Source organism: Ailuropoda melanoleuca, chromosome 14 (genome assembly GCF_002007445.2).
Source record: "Ailuropoda melanoleuca isolate Jingjing chromosome 14, ASM200744v2, whole genome shotgun sequence".
Classification (NCBI taxonomy): Eukaryota; Metazoa; Chordata; class Mammalia; order Carnivora; family Ursidae; genus Ailuropoda; species Ailuropoda melanoleuca.
In genome coordinates, this window is record NC_048231.1 from 89,638,026 (window position 1) to 89,659,040 (window position 21,015).

The window sequence follows — 21,015 nt, forward strand, 5'->3', positions numbered from 1 at the left end:
CTTCCTGCTGAGTCTCCCTGTCAGCGAGAAAATGGAGGCAGGGGCGCCTGCCTCGTTGGGACCGGTCCGTGATTCCCATGACGAGCCTAACACTGCCCCCGAACCACAGGAGGGGGTCTGTGTCTGGCCCTTGGCAGCCAGTTTAACACGTGGAATTGGAAGAGCGGCCACTACTACCCACTCTGGTGTTGTTGGTGAGGAGCCTGAGCGGGATGCAGGTTGACCACTGACAGACGCTGACGGCCAGGCTCTGGGAGCAGGACCTGAAAACCCCCCTTCTCTGCCTGCCCGTGAGCCTCCAGCACCGCCTCCCCGAGAGACCCGCAGCCAGCGTCACCCACAGAGCTAGACTGACTGCCTGCTTGACCTCCGAACACAGACAGTACGGCCCCTTTTTTTATTTTGGAAAACAATTACACTTGTTTATCTGATTACAAAATAACTAATAATTTAAGTAATAAACGTAAAGCCAGGACGATAAACATATATAAAAATCATCCATAGCTCCTACCACCTAGAGAAAATTCACGATTTAAATTTTGACTTCCATCTTCCAGAATTATTCTTTGTAAGCACATGCACACAAGATTTTTTATTTTTACAGAATGAAATTGTACGATGCATGCACTTCCAACTTAATGTATCCCAGGTATGTTTCTGTGTCAGGAAGTGTCGAGGTACATACCACTTTAATGGCTACACTGAATTCCATGTCCTAGACCCCAGCTTTGCTCACGAGGCCCCACTGCTAGGCCTGTAGGCTATTTCATTATTTTGTTAGGTAGGCAGCATAATGATTACAGCCTTGGAATATACATTTTGTTCATCTGGCCAATTTTTTCCCCCTTGGTATAAATTTCAGAAGAGAAGTATTATGACAAGGGATGCTGTGTACATTAAAATTTGATGCCTGTTGCCAAATTATCTTCCCAAAAGGTTGAAGCAGTTAGACTCCCCCCCGGCAGCGTAGGGAAGAAGGCTTCTATGCGGTCCGCGGTGTGGCTGCCTGCTCTTTATCCTCTCTGGGTGTTGCTTTGGGAGGAACCAGAGGTGTTTTTCTCCTTGCCCCTCGCCATGCTCGCTCTCTGTGTTTGATCTCCTCATTCCAGAGCTCTCTGGAAATTGCAACTCCTGGAAAAAGTTTTTAGTATTGCTGAACTGCGCTGAAGACCTTTCAGGACCAAGAACTGGGCTTGGGTTTATGAACTTGTTTGGTGTGGATCTGATGGGAAAAGTCCATTACTGAAAGGGAACAGCAAGACACAGTCTTCAGGGGAGAAAAGGAAAAACCATCAGGAACTTATTTAAAAATGTAGCAGTGTAAACGAATATGGTCCGATACAGTTTTATTCTAAGAAATGTCCCTGCCTTGCCCGCTAAGCTTAAGTGTGCCCCATCGTTGAGGATTGCCAGGGCCCCTCGAGGCCGGGCAGGCGATCACAGGGAGAGCCAGGCAGATGGGAGGACAGCCGTGGAGAAGGGGAAAGCGGCAGGAAGGGCTTGAAGAAAACTAAAAATACCATAACAATTGAAATCCACATCGCGGATGGTAAAGAGTTGAAGTGACATCTTAGAGAGTGGAGGTCAGTCATGGGGTGGAAACACCAGATCCCTTCCTGAATAAGAGGAGAAGGAGAAAGAAGGAAACGTAAAAGGGTTAGATGACCAGTGTGCTTTGACTGAAAACACCGGCCCATCTGAACTGGAGCAGTGATCCTGCGCATCATCCAGAGACGGTTCGGAGGCAAACGGGCTGCGTGTCCGGGGCACACAGGCTCCATCTGTCCCCAGCACGTGCGGCTGGCAGGTGGGGGATCGCGGACGATGGACCCCTGCCCGAGCAGCAGCGTTCACTGTGGCTCCGAATCTCTTCTCCCTCGTGATGGATGTGACCCAGAAACTTACTCTGGAAAACCCTCTCCGCCAGTTTGGCTCACTCCCTAGAATAACCAGTTCTGCGTAGAAAAAACAGACAGAAAGGGATCCCAGCAGAACATCAGTGTGGCTATCTTTGAATGGGAGACTTGGGGTGGCATTTTTCCTTTAAAATTTCTACGAGAGTAAACTTTATTTAAAAAAAAAAAAAAGTCTCTCCTTCCCTTGCTTTCTGCTAGTTACTGCTTTCTACGGCATGATACTGAGTTAGGGCCGGCTGGAAGCACAAAGGCCATGCTAGCTTTCAGCCACTTTGCTCTTACAATCCTGGGTGGCCTCGTGGGAGGCAGCTGGTCCAGGCAGTGAGCGAGGAGGTGTCCCGATACACATAGAAAGCCAGGGTTCTCGGAACAGCAGGTAACCCCATCCCTCAGCCTTGCTTCTTAAGCTGCTTTTTTTTTTTTAAGTCCTTATGTGTCACCTTTTTGAAAGAAATTCCATGTATTTTTTTATGACTGTAAAATCTAATTTTCAGAAACAAAGTGCATTAGAATTTGGATCTCTGTAGTCTTGGTGAGCGTAGCCTGTCTTTTCTGTTACACGTAATTAATTAATTTCTTGATAAATGAATAGATGACACAGTGTTGCTCTTCTCCATGGTTAGGTAATGTATGAAGAATAATTAAAACTCATAAATAACCACAAAATAATTCACCTTTGATTAACATCTTTAAATGTGTAACATCTCAACAGTTTAAAAGCCTCGTTAGATATTCTCTTGTACTCAGGGTCCATTTGCTGGGAAGTCTTTCTGAATGAATGTCGCTTATCTTGTTTAGTAAGACATTATTACTTAGTAATGTGCAGAATAACTTCACGATGGTGATTGTTGTGTTATCTTTGCAATTACAGACCTATCAAGTGGATCTGAAGCCCAATGGGTCAGAAATAATGGTGACAAATGAAAACAAGAGGGAATATATTGAGTACGTATGCACAGATTTACGACCTTTTCTTTTATAAAATTGAACAGCCTATTTGGTTGATGTCCCTTGCTAAAACAGCTCATTCCTGTCGTGGGCACACTTTCAATAATACGCATTCCTTTGTGGCTTGGGCTAATAGGAGGTTGAATTATAAGATGGAAGGTTTGCCTCGTATCATGACTTCAGTGAGCTACCTTATGAAGGAGTCATGAAAGGAGAAAAAAGTGTACAGTATTGAGTAATACAGCAAACGTGCCTTTGGAGAATGTGATATGTAGTCTAAAATTGAGATTTGCAGTGTTGGAACATAGTGTCAGCAACCAGTGGGGTATAATTAGGAACAACCAGAAATAAAATATTTCCTCTCTTTCCTGACTTCTTTTCCATCATGGAAATGTAAGAAAATAGTTAAAATGGAAAATGGATAGGAAAATCCACATATGCAAGCATAGTGAATTATTTCTGATACTTATAATTTTCTTAACCCAATCTCAGCCTCAATTGGTGGAATAAGATGTTTAGTCTTTGGAAATCCAATTGTTAAGCAATCCTAGGGCATTTATACTAGCCAGAAGACCTTTGTCTGTTGGGCACGTTCCACATTCCTCTTCAGCATGTACGTATGCTTCAAGCCCACGAGTCCCAGATCTCACTCGCCAGCCCTGGTGCAGGGATGAGGTCAGCACACAGTGGTGCTCAAGATGTTTCTGCGTCTCGCTGGTTGTCGCAGTGGTCTGAGCGCCGTGTCTGCATTCAGCCCTTCCATTTCAACAAGCTGGTTCCCTCCTCTCTCCTCAACATAATTGGCCAGAGGACTTGAATTTGAAGAATTGGCCAAGAGTCTTGGCATCTTGTAGTCTCATCTACAAAGAAAAACCTGTCCTTCCTAATGAGGGAGAAATGGAGAGTATTGGAGCCTCTACTTAGAGACCCTGACAAAGCATCCACTATTCCACAGCAGACCCCCCCCCGTCCCCCCATCCTCACAAATTAGAAGTTTGCTGTGCTTAAAAAAAAAACAAACAACAAAACAAAAACTAGGACTAAGATAACTACAGTTCTTGCCTGTTCACGTTAATTGGCGCCCTTGTTCTGAATTTGGACAATCTCCGCAGGCCGGACGCCACCTCGGCAGATGCCGTGGTCTTCATCTGAAAGCACAGGCTTCGAATGGATTTTTTAAAACACTGCCCCTGAGGGGGATTAGGGCCCGAAGTCTGCGGGTTTGGACATGGTGATACTTTGCAGTTAATTCCTTTAAGTTTCTAATTTGGTGGGGAGTGGGCTTGGACTGAGTGTCAGCCAGCTTCACTGGAGGAGAAAGGAGGGTGAAAGTCTCCACTCGACACACGGGTGCCCCCGGTGCAGGAAGGCTCTGGCTGGTGGCTGCAGCTGGGTGGTGAAGCCTCAGGCCGCTGAGCAGGGCTCCTGTGGTGGGGCTGGGCCTCGAGGGCCGTTGCCACGGCGCCACCGTGCAGGGGAGAGCCCTTTGTGACGGGGCCTTCGTGCTGTGTCACTACAAAATGCCTTAGCTGGCGTCCAGCATGGATTCGCCTAGCGTTAAATTCTGCTGTGCCCTAAACATCATCACAGAGGAAATGGTTTCTGTGCATTTCTGTTAAAAGAGGTTTTATCATTAATCCTCCAAATTGTGGTATTAAAGGATTAGTGTTAACCGTTCTGCTGGTAAGTTATGTGTCAGTGTTGAAAACCAGTACGCTGGATACTAGAGTGAAATGTAGCACAAAATGCTGTACCAGACACTCCTTTTAAAAATGCATGTTCATGTTTAAGGGCCCTGGGTCCCTCAGTCGGTTGGGCAGCCACCTTCAGCTTAAGTCATGAGTTCAGGGTTCTGGGGTCAAGCCCCATGTTGAGGCATCTGCTTCTCCCTCTCCCCCTGCCTCTCCCCTCCACTTGTTCTCTCTCTCAAATAAATAAATGATAATCTTAAAAAAAAAAAAAAGAAAAATCTCTGTACACATTTATGCATAGGTGCGTGTGTACCTACGTGTGTTTGCGTGGGAACGCGTGCTTGACCCATCTGTATATTCACACTCCACGACCTTTTTTCCTCTCTCTGTCCACATAGTCCTATTTGTAGGCAACTTTGGTAAACTAAGGCTTGATCAGGGGGAATAAATGATCTTTGAAGTGCTCAGAGGTTAGGTTTCCCAGCTACTCCTGAAAGCGTTACTGACTCAGCCGTGGCGCGGCTCTGGACGCTCCCTTTTGTCTGCCGCAGTGGGGGTTCCTCTGCTGTCCCCTCCCCAGGTGGGAAGGGGTCAGGAAACAAATGGGGCTGGCGGAGACGAGGGTGGTTCACTGCTCTCCTGCTTCTTCCGCAGCTTGGTCATCCAGTGGAGGTTTGTAAACAGGGTCCAGAAGCAAATGAACGCCTTCTTGGAGGTAAGCTGGGCGCCCTCAGTCTAGGTTGAGAGAGGAGAGCTCTCGTCCTTGGGGTGTGGTGGTAGCGGCGCTCGCGCGCCGGCAGACGGGCCAGTGAGGGGGCCGCGCAGCGGAAGGGTCAGGCCTGTACCCGCACACCGCAGGCTGGGCCCCGGGACCCCAGCACTCAGCCCGTCTCCTTCCGTCTGGTGTTCTCTTGCTCTGCTTCTCCTTGACTCCCGCACAGACTCAGCTCCCACCCAGCTACGTGGAAAACATGTTGTCTTCGGCTGGGTTTTTAATCTTACGCCGAGCTGTCTTGTGCCAACTTTCCTCCTGTTAGAGAGTAAAGCAGCCACTCCTCGGATCCAAATATTTAATGTCGGCGATGCTCCCAGGCCCCTAGCAGAGGGTGGCAGGATTCATCATTTTTATAAAGGGTTCGTTTTGGGGGCACCTGGGTGGCTCATTTGGTTAAGTGTCTGCCTTCGGCTCAGATCTTGATCCCAGAGGTCCTGGATGGAGCCTCACATTGGGGCTCCCTGCTCAGTGGGGAGCCTGCTTCTCCCTCTGCCCTTCTCCCTGCTCACTCACTTTCGCTCGCTCTCTAATAAATGAGTAAATAATACCTTCTTTAAAAAAGTGGTTCACTTTGACCAAAAATTAAATTCCTTTTTGTAAGTCTTGATAACACATTGTAATGTAAAGAGAACGTGAGAACAAGCCCCAAGCGCACATTCTAAATTCCCACTGAACCCGTGCAGAGAGTTCTCGTTGGGCAGCACTCTTCTCGGCTCACCCCAGCGCAGTCACCTGCAGTAAAGCCCCAAGCCCGGCAGAACACTCAAAAATTCAGGGACTTCGGGCCTAAAATGTGAGTTAGACCTACAAGAGGACAGCAGGTTACATAAGAAGCCCGGAAGGCAGGGTCCTGGCCCTGCCGCAGGTGATCCCACCACGTCCAGAAACCAGACACCTGCAAGGCCCGGCAGCCCGGAACATCTCAGCGGACCGCTCTGGTGGTCAGTGATAACCCAGGAACTAGAGCTCGGTCTCCGCGCTTCTCTCCTCCCGTCCCTTCTCCTCTCCTGGGTCACACCGCCTCCTTATGTAGCTTATCTCTGTGCCTTCGATACCTTATTTTTAAACATGTTCTCTCGCACATCCGTGGCTCGTGCGTTCTAGGACACACTGACTCATAGCTATGTCATAAATGGCTTTTGGAATTCGCCTGCCTACAGTAACCCATATTTTCAAAGGGCTTCTGAAATTGCTCAAGTACCCGAACCTTCTAGATTCTCCTACTTTTCTAAATTTTTGCATTGTGACTATACTGTTTTTACTAGAACTACAGTTACTACTGTCGCTGATCTGTAAATCAGCAAAGTGTTTTTTCCTGGCTGTTTGTTTTCTCTGTAAAATTTATCTCTTTCAAGGAAAAGGGTATTTAGGGTGATTTTTTTTTTTTCTTTCAGGGATTCACAGAACTGCTTCCTATTGATTTGATTAAAATTTTTGATGAAAATGAGCTGGAGGTTTGTATTTTAAATATTTTCTGTAAAGTAAATACTTTTAAATGGTATTTTATTATTCTTTGGCCCATGATTTGTCCTAGGGAATAAGCGGAGATGGAGTGTACTCTATGTCTCTTATGGGGTGTGCCTGTGTCGATCTTCGAGTAGCGAATAGTGGCAGTAGTCAGCTGTAGATTCCTCGCCTGGGAGAGGGTAGTTCTGGGACACACCGGACAAGTAAAGGCCCACTGAACTGGGTTGGGTTCATGGCCAGGTGCACCAGGCAAGGAAAACTGCTTCTCATCGAGTCATGGTTGGGGCGGCAGCATGCTGGCTCAGATCCTGCGCCTCCTCCCCTCCCCTGACCTTGGCCAGGAAGTGAGTGCGAGGGGCTGGAACAGACGTCTCTGTGAACTTGACCTGGTTGAGGTTGAGTAAGGAGGAACCTCAGAAGACAACAGGGTAGTAGCTGGAGGCAGTTTGTGTTGGATTGTTTCAGCTTCTTTGTGTTGACCTAGAGGAAAACCGGCAGCTTAAAAAGCACAAGGATCTCTCACCCTGTGTTGTGTGTTGAGAGAAATAGAAGGAGGAAGGAGGGCTATGTCTGGTGAAGCTGTCACCCATTTGTCCAGGCCACGTATCCGATGACGCATGTCTCACAGACTAGCCTTCTGTTCTTTCTTCTTGGAATAGAAACTTCAAGACAGGTGATATCAAAATCCTATAGTGTGAGCCCTTTGTTTTATAAGTGGAGAAACTGAGGCAGGGAGCAGTTAAGGACCTCCCGGGCTTACCCAACGAGGTTTGGGCACAGTCAGGCCTAGGATCTATTCTCAGGCTTCTGGTTTAGTTCTTCCATTTTTCTTTGGTGCCTTCGCAGGAATATCATGCTCACTTTCCCCAGGGACTCCTTCCCTGCTTGGGGGTTAGGTAGGAGGAGGGGCCCTCGGACTCCATCACAGACCCGGTCACTGCATTAGTACAGGTCTGCGTCCACGCACCTCCAGTCAGCGAGCTGGCAGAGAGGCGCTCCGGCTGCCATAAAGCACCAGTTCTCCTGGGGGTTGGGAGACATTTAGATACTGAGACACGTAAGGTCTCAGAAGGGGTTCAGCTGGAGTACTGAGCAGCTGTAGACGGAGCACAAGAGAATCTGAGCCCCAGCTCGGATTGGAGGGATGGGCAAGAGATAGACTGCTTTGCGCAGGACAGAATACTGGCATTGAGAAAAAGGCCATTCCTCCATGGGTGATCTCTGTGGTGTTCACACGGGCCCGTTCACATCTGATCCGTCTCCCTTCTAGTTGCTGATGTGCGGCCTTGGAGATGTGGATGTGAACGACTGGAGACAACATTCTATTTACAAGAATGGCTACTGCCCAAACCACCCTGTCATTCAGTGGTTCTGGAAGGTAAGGCCGTGGCTGCCTGGGTGGTCCTGCTCCTCGGTCTGGGTTGGACCACCGGGGGCAGGAAGCAGCCCTTCCTGCTGTTTCTCCGTGGCTCTAGGGGACAGCTGTCCCTGCCTCAGGTCGATCCTTATCAGAGCACTTTGTTCGTCCTTAGCCAGCTGACTAAAGCAGCTCTATTTGAGGAACCCACTGAGGAGGATGAAGTAGGTAATTGGATTTGGGAGTCAGAACTGGCTGCCAAAGTGTAGCTAAGAATGGGAGGCCTCTCAGGGCAAAACGAGCTTTGGGACTGACTTATCCCAGATGGCGTGTTTGGTTAAAAAACCTCCAACAGGCATTTTGATCTTTATACTCTTCAGTCAGAGATGCAAAGGAAATTTGATTTACTATCTTAGGGCCAGTGTTCGCTTTCTCTTGAGCTTAGGAGAAGAGCATAATAGGAATGAGTTGAGTCCAAGGGAGGGACCGTAAACTGCCTTCGAAAGAACAATTTCGGGGACGCCTGGGTGGCTGAGTCGGTTAAACGTATGCCTTTGGCTCAGGTCGTGATCTCAGGGTCCTGGGATCGAGCCCCATGTCAGGCTCCCTACTCAGTGGGGAGCCTGCTGCTTCCTCTCTTTGTGCACATGCACGTGCTCGCTCGCTCTCTCTCAAATAAATCTTAAAAAAATAACAATTTCAAAGGGAATAAAAGGCTGATTACTTACTTACAAAACTAAGAACTCCCATAACTTGTTTTAATTTCTGAATCTCTATTAATATTATTTCAAGTGCCAGCAGTAGTGTAGAGAAAGAAAATATTAAAAGCAGACTCTTCAAGTCCCAGTCCACATGTCCGCTCGGTTCTTGTCCTGATCCAGATGTGTAGCATACAGGGTATTGTAGAGGCCGTGCTGGCCTCTGTTTCATTCTTTCTTTTTATAAAGCGTTCTCTTTAGAGAATTTGTCTACGGTCTGAAATCTCACATCCTAACCTGGTTCCCCTGGTGTCGGTGCTTCTCGAACACTGGGTGTTTGTGACTGGCCCCAGGGTGGGGTGCTGGGTGCTGGCACGCCTCAGCCCCGGACACGTGAGCTCGCCGCCATCAGAGTGTTTGCTTTGTATTTCATATCTTTTGACCTGGTGGCAGAAGAAGAAAGAGACGTTGTGATCTCCCTCGTTCTCTGAGATGACACAGGCGGTATTCTGAGGCCCATAAGGAGAAAAAAAAAAAACGACTCTGTTTTCAGTCTCCTGCCTTGGTCGGACGCCGTGGCACTGGCAAGGGACTGTCGCGTGTCTGCTAGCGCGGCGTGCGCCGGGTGTCGCTGCGCCGTAACCACCTTCTGCCCCGGTCCGCAGGCTGTGCTGCTCATGGACGCCGAGAAGCGGATCCGGTTACTGCAGTTCGTCACGGGGACGTCCCGAGTCCCTATGAATGGCTTCGCCGAACTTTATGGTGAGCGCGGGGTGCTGGGAGACTCAGTGCTCCTCCTGCGACTTTGCAGCCTGGTGGCAGCTGTGGCCCCTGCAGGTCCCCTGCGGGGACTCGGGCGGGGGTGGGGGCGCGCTTTGGGGTTTGCACAAAGACAAGCTGGTCTTTTCTGTTTCTCTGGTTTTGTGTTGCGGTCTCCGTACCTCCAGAAGTCAGAATGGCTCCGTGCTTACTGTAGAGACGTTAGAAAAGCACTCTGCTCTGCAGAGTAAAGGTCACCTGTCAGCCCTCCCCCCTGCAGGAGCTTTATGTGTAAGCTTGCGGGGTTCGGCAGAGGGGCCGCACCTGTCTGCACCTGCGCGTGCGCCAAGGCTGTGCGGGCCTCTTGCTTCTCCCCACAACACATCTTGCAGTACCTAAGTCTGGGAGCCAGGGAGGGTGTTGCCAGCTCCTCCCACCCCGCACCCCGACACGCCCACCCACCTTCGTCCTTCCCCTTAAAGCCCCACCCTAGCTTTGTTGTCCCCCTGCCTGGACAGCACTTAGCATTTATTTATTTCTCTGTTTTTGTCTAGGTTCCAATGGTCCTCAGCTGTTTACAATAGAGCAATGGGGGAGTCCTGAAAAACTGCCCAGAGCTCACACCTGGTGAGTGACAAAAACACACAGCTGTCCACAAATAGGGCTTTAAATACTTAGCTGGGGCCGATGCTGGGCTGGAGGTTACAGAGGCTATGTTGCCTGCCCACGAATAGCAGAGTACGAGGTGTCAGTGATGCCGATGAAACATGAGCTGTGATGCTGATAAAACTCAAACCAGGGTCTGAATGGACCCAGTGTGTTTGGCTCATAAAGGGTTAACCACCCCCCCCAGCATGCCCAAACCACCCTGTCATTCAGTGGTTCTGGAAGGTAAGGCCATGGCTGCCTGGGTGGTCTTGCTCCTCGGTCTGGGTTGGACCACCCGGGGCAGAATGCAGCCCTCCAAACCCCATCCTCCCCTTGTTACTCCTGGAAGCAGAGTCTACTGTGTGTTCACTCAACTTGGAAATGACTGTTCTCAAACTTTATGGACAGATTGAGTTTTTACTCCAACCTGAAGTTGGTTTTTATCCCCAGAACTTGGGATAAAATCCCCTGGAGAAGCCTTGTTTTAAAAGGTCTCTCATGTGGGCACCTGGGTGGCTCAGTCTGTTAAGCATCAGACTCTTGATTTTGGCTCTGGTCATGATCTCAGGGTTGTGGGATCGAGCCCCGCTTCGGGCTCTGTGCTCAGTGGGGAGTCTGTTTGTCCGTCTCCCTCTGCTCCTCTGCTCCTCCTCTCTCTCTTTCTCTCAAACGAGTAAATACATAAAATATTTTTAAAAGAATAAAAGGCCTCTCATGGCCATCAATAAATAACCCATACATCTCTGGAATTCAGCCACAATACGACTGGCTGGAGGAACATGAGAGGTGTGACAGAGGCGCCCGTCTCAGGGGGTCGCGGGGGGAGACAGGTGTGGAGCAAGACACCCCTCAGGCCTCCAGGTTGCAGGGCCAGGACGAGGGGCCTCCCATGTCTCTGAGAGTCCCCTAAACCCAGCAGCTCTCGGGGGGCTCTTCCTGACCCAAGCGCCTGTGTTCCTTGTGTTGGTTTTCCCCCACAGGCTTTTACTTCTTGCTCTTAGAAGCAAGTGGAGGTAGGCCGTCTGGAAAACGGTGAGCCCACAGCCCTCTCCTCACCAGCAGCGAGGCCTTCCAGAGCCCACTCTGGGCTGCACGATGCAACTAAGTACTCATTGTGGGAAATGCCTTCCCCGCCCTCAAAGTGTCAGCTAGGAAAGAATTCTCTTGAAAGTGTATTTGTAGAAACTTGGCTGTGGGAGGTTTTTTTGATTCCCTCGCCTTGCCGGCAAGAAAGTGTTTCCCATTTATACCATTCATAGGCCTCTGAATGGCATGAATATGGTCCTTGCCCACCCGACCCTTGAAAAGCAAGCTGACTCCAGCTAAAACTGGTGGGTCTCCAAAGCGGTGATTGCCACCATTCTCTGCCTTTCTTCTAGAGGGAGAATGTGTTGGTAGTTCCGGAGCTTTCATTCCAAACAGTATGTGAGTCAAGTGTCGTTTTCTGGGTTATGATAGCCTGCGTTTGGAAGGCAGGCAGCATGGAGCCAAGCCCCGGGACTGCTGGATTGAGCACAACTCCCAAACTCACGGTCTTATCGTGAGTGCTGAATTGTTGGGCGCAGCTGTCCTCTGTGGGCCGGGCACTGACGAGTCTCGGCCTTCCGGCGTGCTGGCAGTGCCCTCGGCAGTGGGGAGGCCTGCCCCGTGATCGCAGCTCACAGATTCCCAGAGCACAGGATAATCGACTCTACACACTGACCCCTGCCCTGGGCTCCGCTGCCTCTGTTGATACAGTTCACTTGCTTCAGAGGCTCTTCGAGGAGCACCACTCAATCGAGCGTCCAGCCCGTGTCCCTCTGTGCCCCTCTGGACAGGTGTCTTACTGTTTCAAGTCCATGTGCTTGGGTCACAGCTAAAACGTGCTGCCCAGATAAGGCCTCTGAAGTCAGTGGTTCTAATGTCGGCTGCACATTGGAGCCACCTAGAAAGTTTTTTAAAAAATACGGATGCCAGGGTCTTGCCCCCAGAGATTTGGACTTCATGGGTGTGGCACGTAGCCTGAGCTGTGGAATTTCCCGAGCCCTCCAGGTGGTTCTGGCAGACAGCTCGAGTTGAAGATCCCTGGCCATCCCCAGGACGAAGGTCTGCCCACAGGAGAAAGGCAGTCCAGGGGGCTCTTACCAGAGCCTCTCTGTGTCTGTGTGGGCCACAGCATTTTCCTGCTGATGCTGTCCACAGACGGCTGTCGCCCGCTGAGGAGGGGCGCTCGGTGCGGGCTGGCAGGGGTGCACCTGTCTTCTCTGCCTCGCGCCTCTCCCGGCCTGGCCCCGGGCTGTACTGTCGTCCCGGAGCAGAGCTTTGCTGGCTGCTCACAGCACCAGGGCCGCCGCCAGCTTGAGCTGGAGATATACCTGATGCTTCCAGGTTTTATGAAAAGATAAAATGGACAGTTGAGCTTCAGAATACAAACCTGCCTTAGCAGGAGAGCGAGAGCTAGCGGCCTTGCCATAAACCTCGCAGATGTGATCATTGAGTGTCTGAGATGGAAAGGGCTTCATCTCACTGTGCTATCAAAGATCAGTCCTTGGATATTTAAAATTATACTTTCTAAAGAGTCACAGACCTGCCTGCTCTTTGGAGTAGACGAAAAATGTCCTCCCTCGGCCCACACATCTTACACGTGAGGAAGTGAAGCCCGTCGAGAGGCCACTCAGCTGGCTACTGCCAGGCCAGAGCCAGACGCCTGCCCCCACCCCCCCCAGCTAATTCCCACTCTGCCAGCTCTCACTGTGTTCCACTCAGGGGCCTAAGCCCTGTATATGCTTTCACTCCTGTGATCCTCACGGTAGCTGTGAGCAAAGGGTCATACACAAGGGGAGGATGGTCCAGATCTTTGAGCGTGCTTCCCCAGGCCCCCCAGGGATGCTGGCCCTGGACTGTGAAGGACCAGCTGCAGCTGACAGGAAAGCCAGCTTCTGTGACAGGCTCCTGGTCTGTCTCACAACTAGTAAGGTCACGTTTGAGACTGTTAGCAAACTGAAAACCCTTTTATTTTATTTATTTTTTTTTAAGATTTATTTATTTATTTATTAGAGACAGCCAGCAAGAGAGGGAACATAAGGGGAGTGGGAGAGGAAGAAGCAGGCTCCTAGTGGAGGAGCCTGATGTGGGACTCGATCCTATAACGCTGGGATCATGCCCTGAGCCGAAGGCAGACGCTCAATGACTGCGCCACCCAGGCGCCCCTGAAAACCCTTTTAGATGTCGCTGTCAGGATTCCCAGGTTCCCGAGAACTCCAGTTTGAGAAGCACCGTGTGCTTCTCTGCTATAACTTCTAGCATTTTGTGACCTAAAACTCTCAGAGCTCAGTGCGTCTTGTGAACCACAGAAGGGGTTCGCCGGGGCCCACCAGGGACGTGCGTCTGTCTCTTCCTGCTGCCGGTAGCAGTGAGTTTTTGAAATGTGGGGACTTGTTCTCTTCAGTTTGGGAATCACGGGTGACTATCTGGAAGTTACTGTCCAGAAAAGCGCTTGGCTTGGGATCTAGTGTAGAATGAGTGGGAGCATTGCAAGTAGACTTCAACATTGGTTCGTCCCTAACGTGTACGTGCTTGCTGTTCGCGGGTCTGGAACTCGGCTCTCACGTCCAAGACCTCCCCTTTCGGGCCTCCCCTGCCCCCCCCCCCAGCTGGGCCTTTCCAGAACCCCATCTAGCTGTGGTAGAGAGGTTTCGTGGCCTATCAGAAAATTCTGGTCTCTGTAGGTTGTATAACCTCATGACGGTTTCGTTGGTGGCATTTATTTTTGATGACTCCGGATTGTCGCTGAAGCCTTGTACAACCTCTTGCTCCAGTACCAAATGCCTCCTTAGCCGCCCCTAGGAAAGGCTGTCAGGACACAGGGTAGCGAGGATGGCCTTTGACCCTTTGACCGATACTTTCTGTTACTTCTGCAGCTTCAATCGCCTTGACTTACCTCCATATGAAACCTTTGAAGATTTACGAGAGAAGCTTCTCATGGCTGTGGAAAACGCTCAAGGATTTGAGGGGGTGGATTAAGCGCGGCCCCCCCGGCCTCCGGCCTCCGGGGTGGTTGTTCCTCGAGCAAGTCCTGCTTGCACTTTTGCATTTGCCTAACAACAGACTTTGCAGAGACCAGGCGGAAGAGCAGCCTTGGGCGTGGCTCCTTTAGCTGAGCCTTCTCGAGCCTTCGCCCGTGACTTGCCCAGGTTCAGACGTGGCAGCCCGGTCCCAGGTCGCGTTCCTGCATTTTCCACCACGAATTACCAACTGGTTGACGTGTACACTAATTACATTTCAGGAGGACTTAATTCTATTTATGTTGTGCCTCTGTAGGCAAAGCCCTTAATAAATATTTTACATACTTTATAATGACAATGAATGGAATTAATCACCCTACAGGTATAGTATTACAACTCATGTTTACTTTTTAAAATGATTTAGACCGATTTTCAGATTTTATTTCGTTACAATTAAAGATGTCTCGTGTCCTTGGAAAAGTGAGCATATTTTTTTTTGTATTTTTGAATTTCATACCAGGTTTAATGTCAGTGACATTTTTTATTTTTGAAGTACTTTGAGCACCCCCCCCCCCACTTTATTAGAATTGGAGGACTGATTTTTGTCCTAAAACCTTCTACGGACAAGTACTTTGAGAGCATTTAAAATATAACATTAGGCATAATGATAATTTTCTCCATACTCAGAATGCAAACGAACTGGATATTACATTCTTTTTGTACAAATTTAGCACACTCGTTACAGGCGGAGAGAACTGTAACACAGCATGACATTCGGTGTTGACTTGAAGGAATCCCACCATTACCCCTTAGAAGTAATTACGTGTGCCAGAACGCCTTTGAGACAGAGTTGGACTAGCCTTTCTCAGAGGAGAAATTACTTACCCTTCCCTGACACTGTACAGTCCTTCTCTTCTCACCTTTTCTTTTTTGCTGTTCGTCGTAGAGACGTTTGAATGAACCGTGGCACCGCTTGATTTGAAACTGTGGAAACCAGAGATCTGTTTCGTGTCTTACCTGTACGCGTTGGCTAATGGTCGCTAAATAACCAATTTTTGTTCTCACTGCACCAATTCGGAAGGCACTTTATGTATACATGGAGGTCATATCTGGTTCTGTTGATGTTTGGGTTTTTGTTGGTTTTTTTTTTTGTTTTTTGTTTTTTTTTTACCATAGACATTCAATGTGATGATTATTTCTTCTCCCTGCGCGCATCTTTCCGGTGCAATGTCGATCCGTTGTGACCTGGCTGCTGGTGTATAACACCTGGCTGTCAAGCTGAGCCCTCACACCTGTCCTCAGCCATTGTTCTGTGGTTTCTCCGCAACCACCCAGATTTATGGAATGCACGCTGAATCTAACCGGGTCTCGTCACCTCAGACATGTCGCATGCTTCAACACTGTGTCCTGCCTGAGTGCTGTCTGTTCTGTGCTGGACTAAAAGTGAGCGGGAATTTGGATTTGACCCCCACCATCCGTGGGGCCGTTCAGCTGGCCGTGGCGGAGGTGGAGGGTTCCGCGCACTTGGATTCTGTGCCGCTTGTATGAGTGTTAGTCGCAGAATTCCGTGGTGTTTTGAGAGCATCATGGGAGTTCAGCAGCCCTGCTGTCCTTTTAACCTGTGTTGTCCTAAACCCTGTCGTGACAGTCAGGGGGCTCTAGAGATTTGATCTCTTGTCAGTCATGGATAAGGCAGAAAATCCTGGTTCCGGGGCCTCCCCGTTTGTCATGTAAGAAAGACCTTTAGGTGTAAGAAATTCATTGTTACCCGGCTCTGGTTGGCTTGTGAAAAACCCTGAATGTTCGTGGTTATAAACGAGCTGTCTTAAGAGGTGCAGAGGTCAGAGGTGTCTGAGAGAAGGTGCATTCCTATAGAGCTGAGGATTGGCTCCCTTTTCCTGTTGATTTAAAAATCTCCAATAGTGATCAGAGAACTTAGATGTTGTGTGATCAGAAGAAAACCACCTTGCTCATTATTTTTCTCTGTTCGTGGGATTTTTTTCCCCTGCAGTCAATATATTAACAAACGTCTCATGGAAAAACCCCCTTTGTGTTACCCCGCCTGGCCCAGAGGGCTTTCTTTCTAGGACTCACGCCAAAGCCAGGGCTTGGATGGATTCTGAGAGTGATCATGTCATTAGAGAGGAGAAAGGCCGCAATTCTAGTTGAAGAACTGGGATTCTGTCATTTTACAGACTGTATATTTACAAAATCAGAATATTCAGTGTAAATGCAAATTAGGCAGTGTTAAAAAATATATATATATGAAAGAAAAATTCAAGATCATTTCTGCGCCAGGAACAGATAGGAATTGTCGAACTATACCCCTATGAATACTTGAAAGACTGTAATTGTGACGGGCCGGTCAGTTCATCTACCGCTGAATGCCGGACTCAGTGACGGCTGGATAACGCTGGGTTTGGGGTTTGTTTCTGTTTTGTTTGGCTTTTGATCCACGTGAGATTCCCTCATCTCAACAATTCTCAGTGTTTCACTCTTTGTCTAGAATAGTCCTAGATCTTGTTTTGTCTAAATGCTGACACCCACTCTCCGATGTCTTCAGGACAGAGTCCCGGTGGCGGTTAGCAGCAGGCTGCTGGTCCTTCCGGTCAGCAGACCCCGGGAAGGGGGGCAGGATGGGCTGCCTCTTCTAGTTACCCTTCCCTCTGGCACTTCTCCCAAGTCCAGGGGCTCTGCGCCCTCTGTTCCCTTAGAAATTACCCAGATCTGGCTTTTTTTTAGTTCCCTGAAGAAGGTACAGTTACTATGGGTCATTTTGCCCCGAGGTTAGAAGCTAGTTCCAGAGTTCACAGTTGCCTGTGGACATGAGTTATCACGCCTGCCTGGAGGTCCTGGGTGTTTCTGTCCCTGTCCCTTGTTGGACTGCAGGCGAATTTGGAAAGTCTGAATTAGCCTCAGATCGTGTGCTGCTTTTCTGCCGACTGCCTCGGGAACAGGAAACCATGAGGCATTTGTCTGCTTTAAAGTTGTATTCAGCTTTGAAACATTTTCCATTATGTACTTCTCTATAGCCAGTCCTGTACCAAATCACAAGAATGTAAGATGCTTCTTTGAGTTTTGTTTACAAGGCCCTTTGGTCGAACATCAGATTTTCCCTGTGGTCAGATGGCAAATGCTCTAAAGCGACTGACTTGGGTTATTCCACCCACATAAGGGTGCAGTGACAGATTCTGAGAAATGGTTGGCAAAATATTTGAACCACTTTCTGCATCTCACATTGTTAAATAGACAACATGTACCGTGGCTGTGTGGTCTTGCCAGATCCAGGCTGACTCTCTTGAAAGCCAAGTTCATATGCAGCAAATGACTAATTGTTCTAACAGTTAACTAATTGTTTAACACTTGACTCTAGCATTTTCCTGAGTCTTGTATCTCACCTCTGAACTTTTAAAATCTATAGAGAGCGTGGGTTAATCAGTTCTTCAGCGCCCTCCCCGCTGTTGCTAGCCACCTTCTTTCTTTTCCTCTTTCCTCTGCACCCCCCTTATTGACGGGGAGAGGAGGGCACTACTGTCTGGTATCATTTCCTGCCTTGTCGGTAGGGGGCGCTGCTGCGCAGGGTGCCTGCCTGGTCCACTCCCTTCCTGGCCCCCAGGAAATGGAGCACTACCTCTTGTCTCCTTCAGGCTTTGGGGTACATCCTGAGAAGTCATGTCAAAACTGCCAATTTCGGGTCTGAGATGCGTTTTTAAAAATCCTTATGAACTCTACTTTGTACTTTAGATTTTAAAACTGGGAAGACAATGTGATATACTTTGGACCACTTTTTAATTTATCTAAGCCTTAATGAACAGTGTATATACACTCGCACACGCACGCCCCACCCCTAGAGTGTTTTCAGTGTCAGAAACAATGCTGTAGCATTAGGACGTGAGCTTGTGTAATGTTTTATTTCAGAAAAGGATAGCTTTCTGTCTGTATGAAATTTTCCAAGAAAACCTTGTCATTGGAAATCTATCCTTGGGGAAAGATGTTGTGCGCAGAGCAACGCATGTTTAAAATGCATGTCTTCTTGTTCGTTGGGCTTGTGTTTCTAAGGAGTCTCAATAGGAATCTAACAGCATTGGCTACAAACCTCTCTGTACTGCATCTCAGCCTCGCATCAGAGCATTGAAAGCCTTTCCGATGACCATAACCCCGTGTCCGCAGACATCTGTTCCTATGTACGCCAGTTCGCCCTTTCACTCGGACTGATCTCACCTAGATTGTCACGGTTTCCTTCATGTGAACTTTGCGTAACTTTGTTTTCCTTTACTACTACTTATGTGAGATGTCTATACACATATACGTACATATGCTGTCCAAATATATATGTATATATTTGTATAGCATTTTTACACCTTTCTCAAGTAATCTGGTTTCGAAAGGGAGTGAGAGCTTAGCTCTCCTACAGTTTCCTCCAAGCTGTGTCCTGAGATTTCTGACCCTCAGAGCCCGAGAGGGACCCCAGGAAAATGATGCTAATGTGCTGTCATTCCGTAATTCAGGATCTTTTTCCAAATGAAACATGAAAAAAAAAAGTGACTTTTAAGGTGAAAAGAGTTTCAAGCATTCCAAATGAATTCTCAGTGTTTCATAACTTTTTATTATAAACCCCACCCCCTAATAATACAAAGCCAAGTACTATTTGATACGGTGATTACAAACCAAACTGCTTTGAAATTTTTTAAAGACAACTTCTGGATAACGCTCCTTTTCACAATCAGAATGGCTTTAAAACATGGTTGAATTTGATACAGGAAAAGTTTTGTTTAGGAACAAATCCTTTTTTGCTTTTCATTTTTCTTGAGAGATCTAAAGAGAAATTGTAGATTGTTTTCCTGACAGCAAAAGAGTAATGTGACAAAATGAAGTCGTTGTAAAGAAGTGATACAACTTGTCAAATATTTAATAAAGAATTATGGAAGCTGGAACGTTTTCTACATCGAGTATTATGTGTTGTCTGATTTCAAGCTTCTCTGTTAATGCATTGTCTTCACTGCTTTGGGGGTTTAAATGCCTGCCGATGTAGGGCGCTCATTTCCTTAATATCCCTCAGAGCCCCACACCTTTAAGATGTCACTGAAGTCTGCCCGAAACACAAGGCTCACTCTGGGCTGCACATCTGTTCTTAGCCGTCTGTCATCTTGTTGTTCAGCTTGGGAATTAATGACTTTACATAACACTTGCGTAATTCACAGGAGTCTATCCCTAGAAAGGCTGACTTCACCTCTGGTTTTTAACCCACCAGCCCTCAATTTAATGTGAGTTAAAGAGTCAGCCATGAAGCCCAGAGAGGTTCTCAGAAGAACGATGCTGTACAAATCCTCGCGTCAATTCCCTGTTACAACTGTAGCCCCTCAAAAGTGTTTCCTCTTTAGTATGAAGCCTCCTCTTAATGGCCTTAACCTGTCCCCTCAGGGACCACCAGGAGGTGACATCCCAGCAGGGCATAATGGAGTCCTTCTGCAGTCAGCGGCAGGTGGCGTCTTGCTGGGAAGGCGGTGTGAGCAGCGTCTGAGGTGACGGTGGGTAGCGCAGCTCCAGACTTGCATATGTTCCTTCTGGGGGGGAAAAACGAGTGGTGGTGTGAATAGGGGAGTAAACGATCCTGGGTCAGGTGCACGCTTGCTAGGTGAATAAGCTCCTGAGCGCCTCGGTCGGGTCAAGGCCCCAGTCACAGCGGCAGCACCCAGCGTGGGTAACCCCGTTTCTCGTTCCCGTGCTTTGCTTCTGAGGAACCTCGGGCAGATGACAAAAGCCACCGGCAGATCCCTCACCTAGAAGAGAACCCTTCTTGAAAAGGACAGTAAGTTCCCAGAGAACTCAGGCTGAGGACCCTCCATGGGTCTTTATGGGACTTCAATTGGGCAGGAAAACAAGTTGACGGTGAGTTTTTCCTAAGACCCAGGACAGACTCCTTCATGAGCAGATTGCAGGACGTTGTCATGACCTGGGGGGGTGCCCACGGGTGGGGACTGAGAGTCGCCCCCTGTCGGAACAGGGTACAGAGCGGCCGAGAGCAGGGCTTGGAGCCAGTGGGGTGCGAAGGAAGGGCATTGGTGTTCTCCCAAAGCTCTTTGCTGGCCTCACCACACCCCAGTGCTCGGGGAAGCTTTTCCCTAAGAGAACAGCTGACTTGCAGACAAGTTAGCCTGGAAGGCGTGTAGGGCAGTGCGTGCACGCGGCCAAGACAAACGCACAAAGCCCTGAAGATGGTGATGAGTGAGAGGCAGGGCCCTCCGGGATTAAAGGCAAAGGCTCCTTTGGGGCAGTTCCTAAGCCATACCCTGCCGCGGGCGCTGTACACAGGGTTCCCAGAATCGGGAAGTTTGCCATTTTCAGGCCTCCTTGGCCTGGTCCAGACTGCGTAACCACACAGGCTAAAGGTAGAAGCTCTGAATCGTCTCGACTTTGCTCTGGATAAGTAAAGAGAAGCTTTGAGAAGCTTTAAGAATGGTCAAAGATTGCTTGCCTCTCGGCAGAGCCTAATAATGCCATTTTCCTTAGGACGCGACGGTCAGCTTTGAGTCCCAAAGCAAGCCTTTTTTTTTTTTTCCCCTCCAACGTGTTGTTACGAAAACATTCAGAAAAGTTGAAAGAACTGTGGAGTAAACACCAGGACACCCACCCCCTAGTTGGGCCGTTCCGTTTTCCTCTGCTTGTGTTACCCTGTTCTTCTCTAGCGATCCTTTAATCCGTTGTGAATTACTGGAGCATTGCAAAGTAAATTGCAGGCATGCTGTTCTTCCCCCAAATACTTTAGCATGCCT

General features: G+C 48.7%; 1 protein-coding gene across 4 annotated transcripts in view; it reads left to right on the top strand.

Annotated features, from left to right (window-relative positions):
- The window catches only part of NEDD4L (NEDD4 like E3 ubiquitin protein ligase), a 339,881-nt gene extending 321,093 nt beyond the window's left edge, over positions 1 to 18,788 (top strand). For all 4 annotated transcript variants that reach the window (XM_034642726.1, XM_034642727.1, XM_034642728.1 and 1 more), the window contains 7 exons: positions 2,788 to 2,861; positions 5,210 to 5,270; positions 6,725 to 6,784; positions 8,068 to 8,175; positions 9,518 to 9,614; positions 10,166 to 10,238; positions 14,159 to 18,788. In XM_034642726.1, coding sequence (XP_034498617.1) covers positions 2,788 to 2,861; positions 5,210 to 5,270; positions 6,725 to 6,784; positions 8,068 to 8,175; positions 9,518 to 9,614; positions 10,166 to 10,238; positions 14,159 to 14,261 — 576 coding nt within the window. In that variant the 3' untranslated portion in view covers positions 14,262 to 18,788. The remainder of the gene's footprint in view (positions 1 to 2,787; positions 2,862 to 5,209; positions 5,271 to 6,724; positions 6,785 to 8,067; positions 8,176 to 9,517; positions 9,615 to 10,165; positions 10,239 to 14,158) is intronic.
- The last annotated feature ends 2,227 nt before the right edge of the window (positions 18,789 to 21,015 follow it).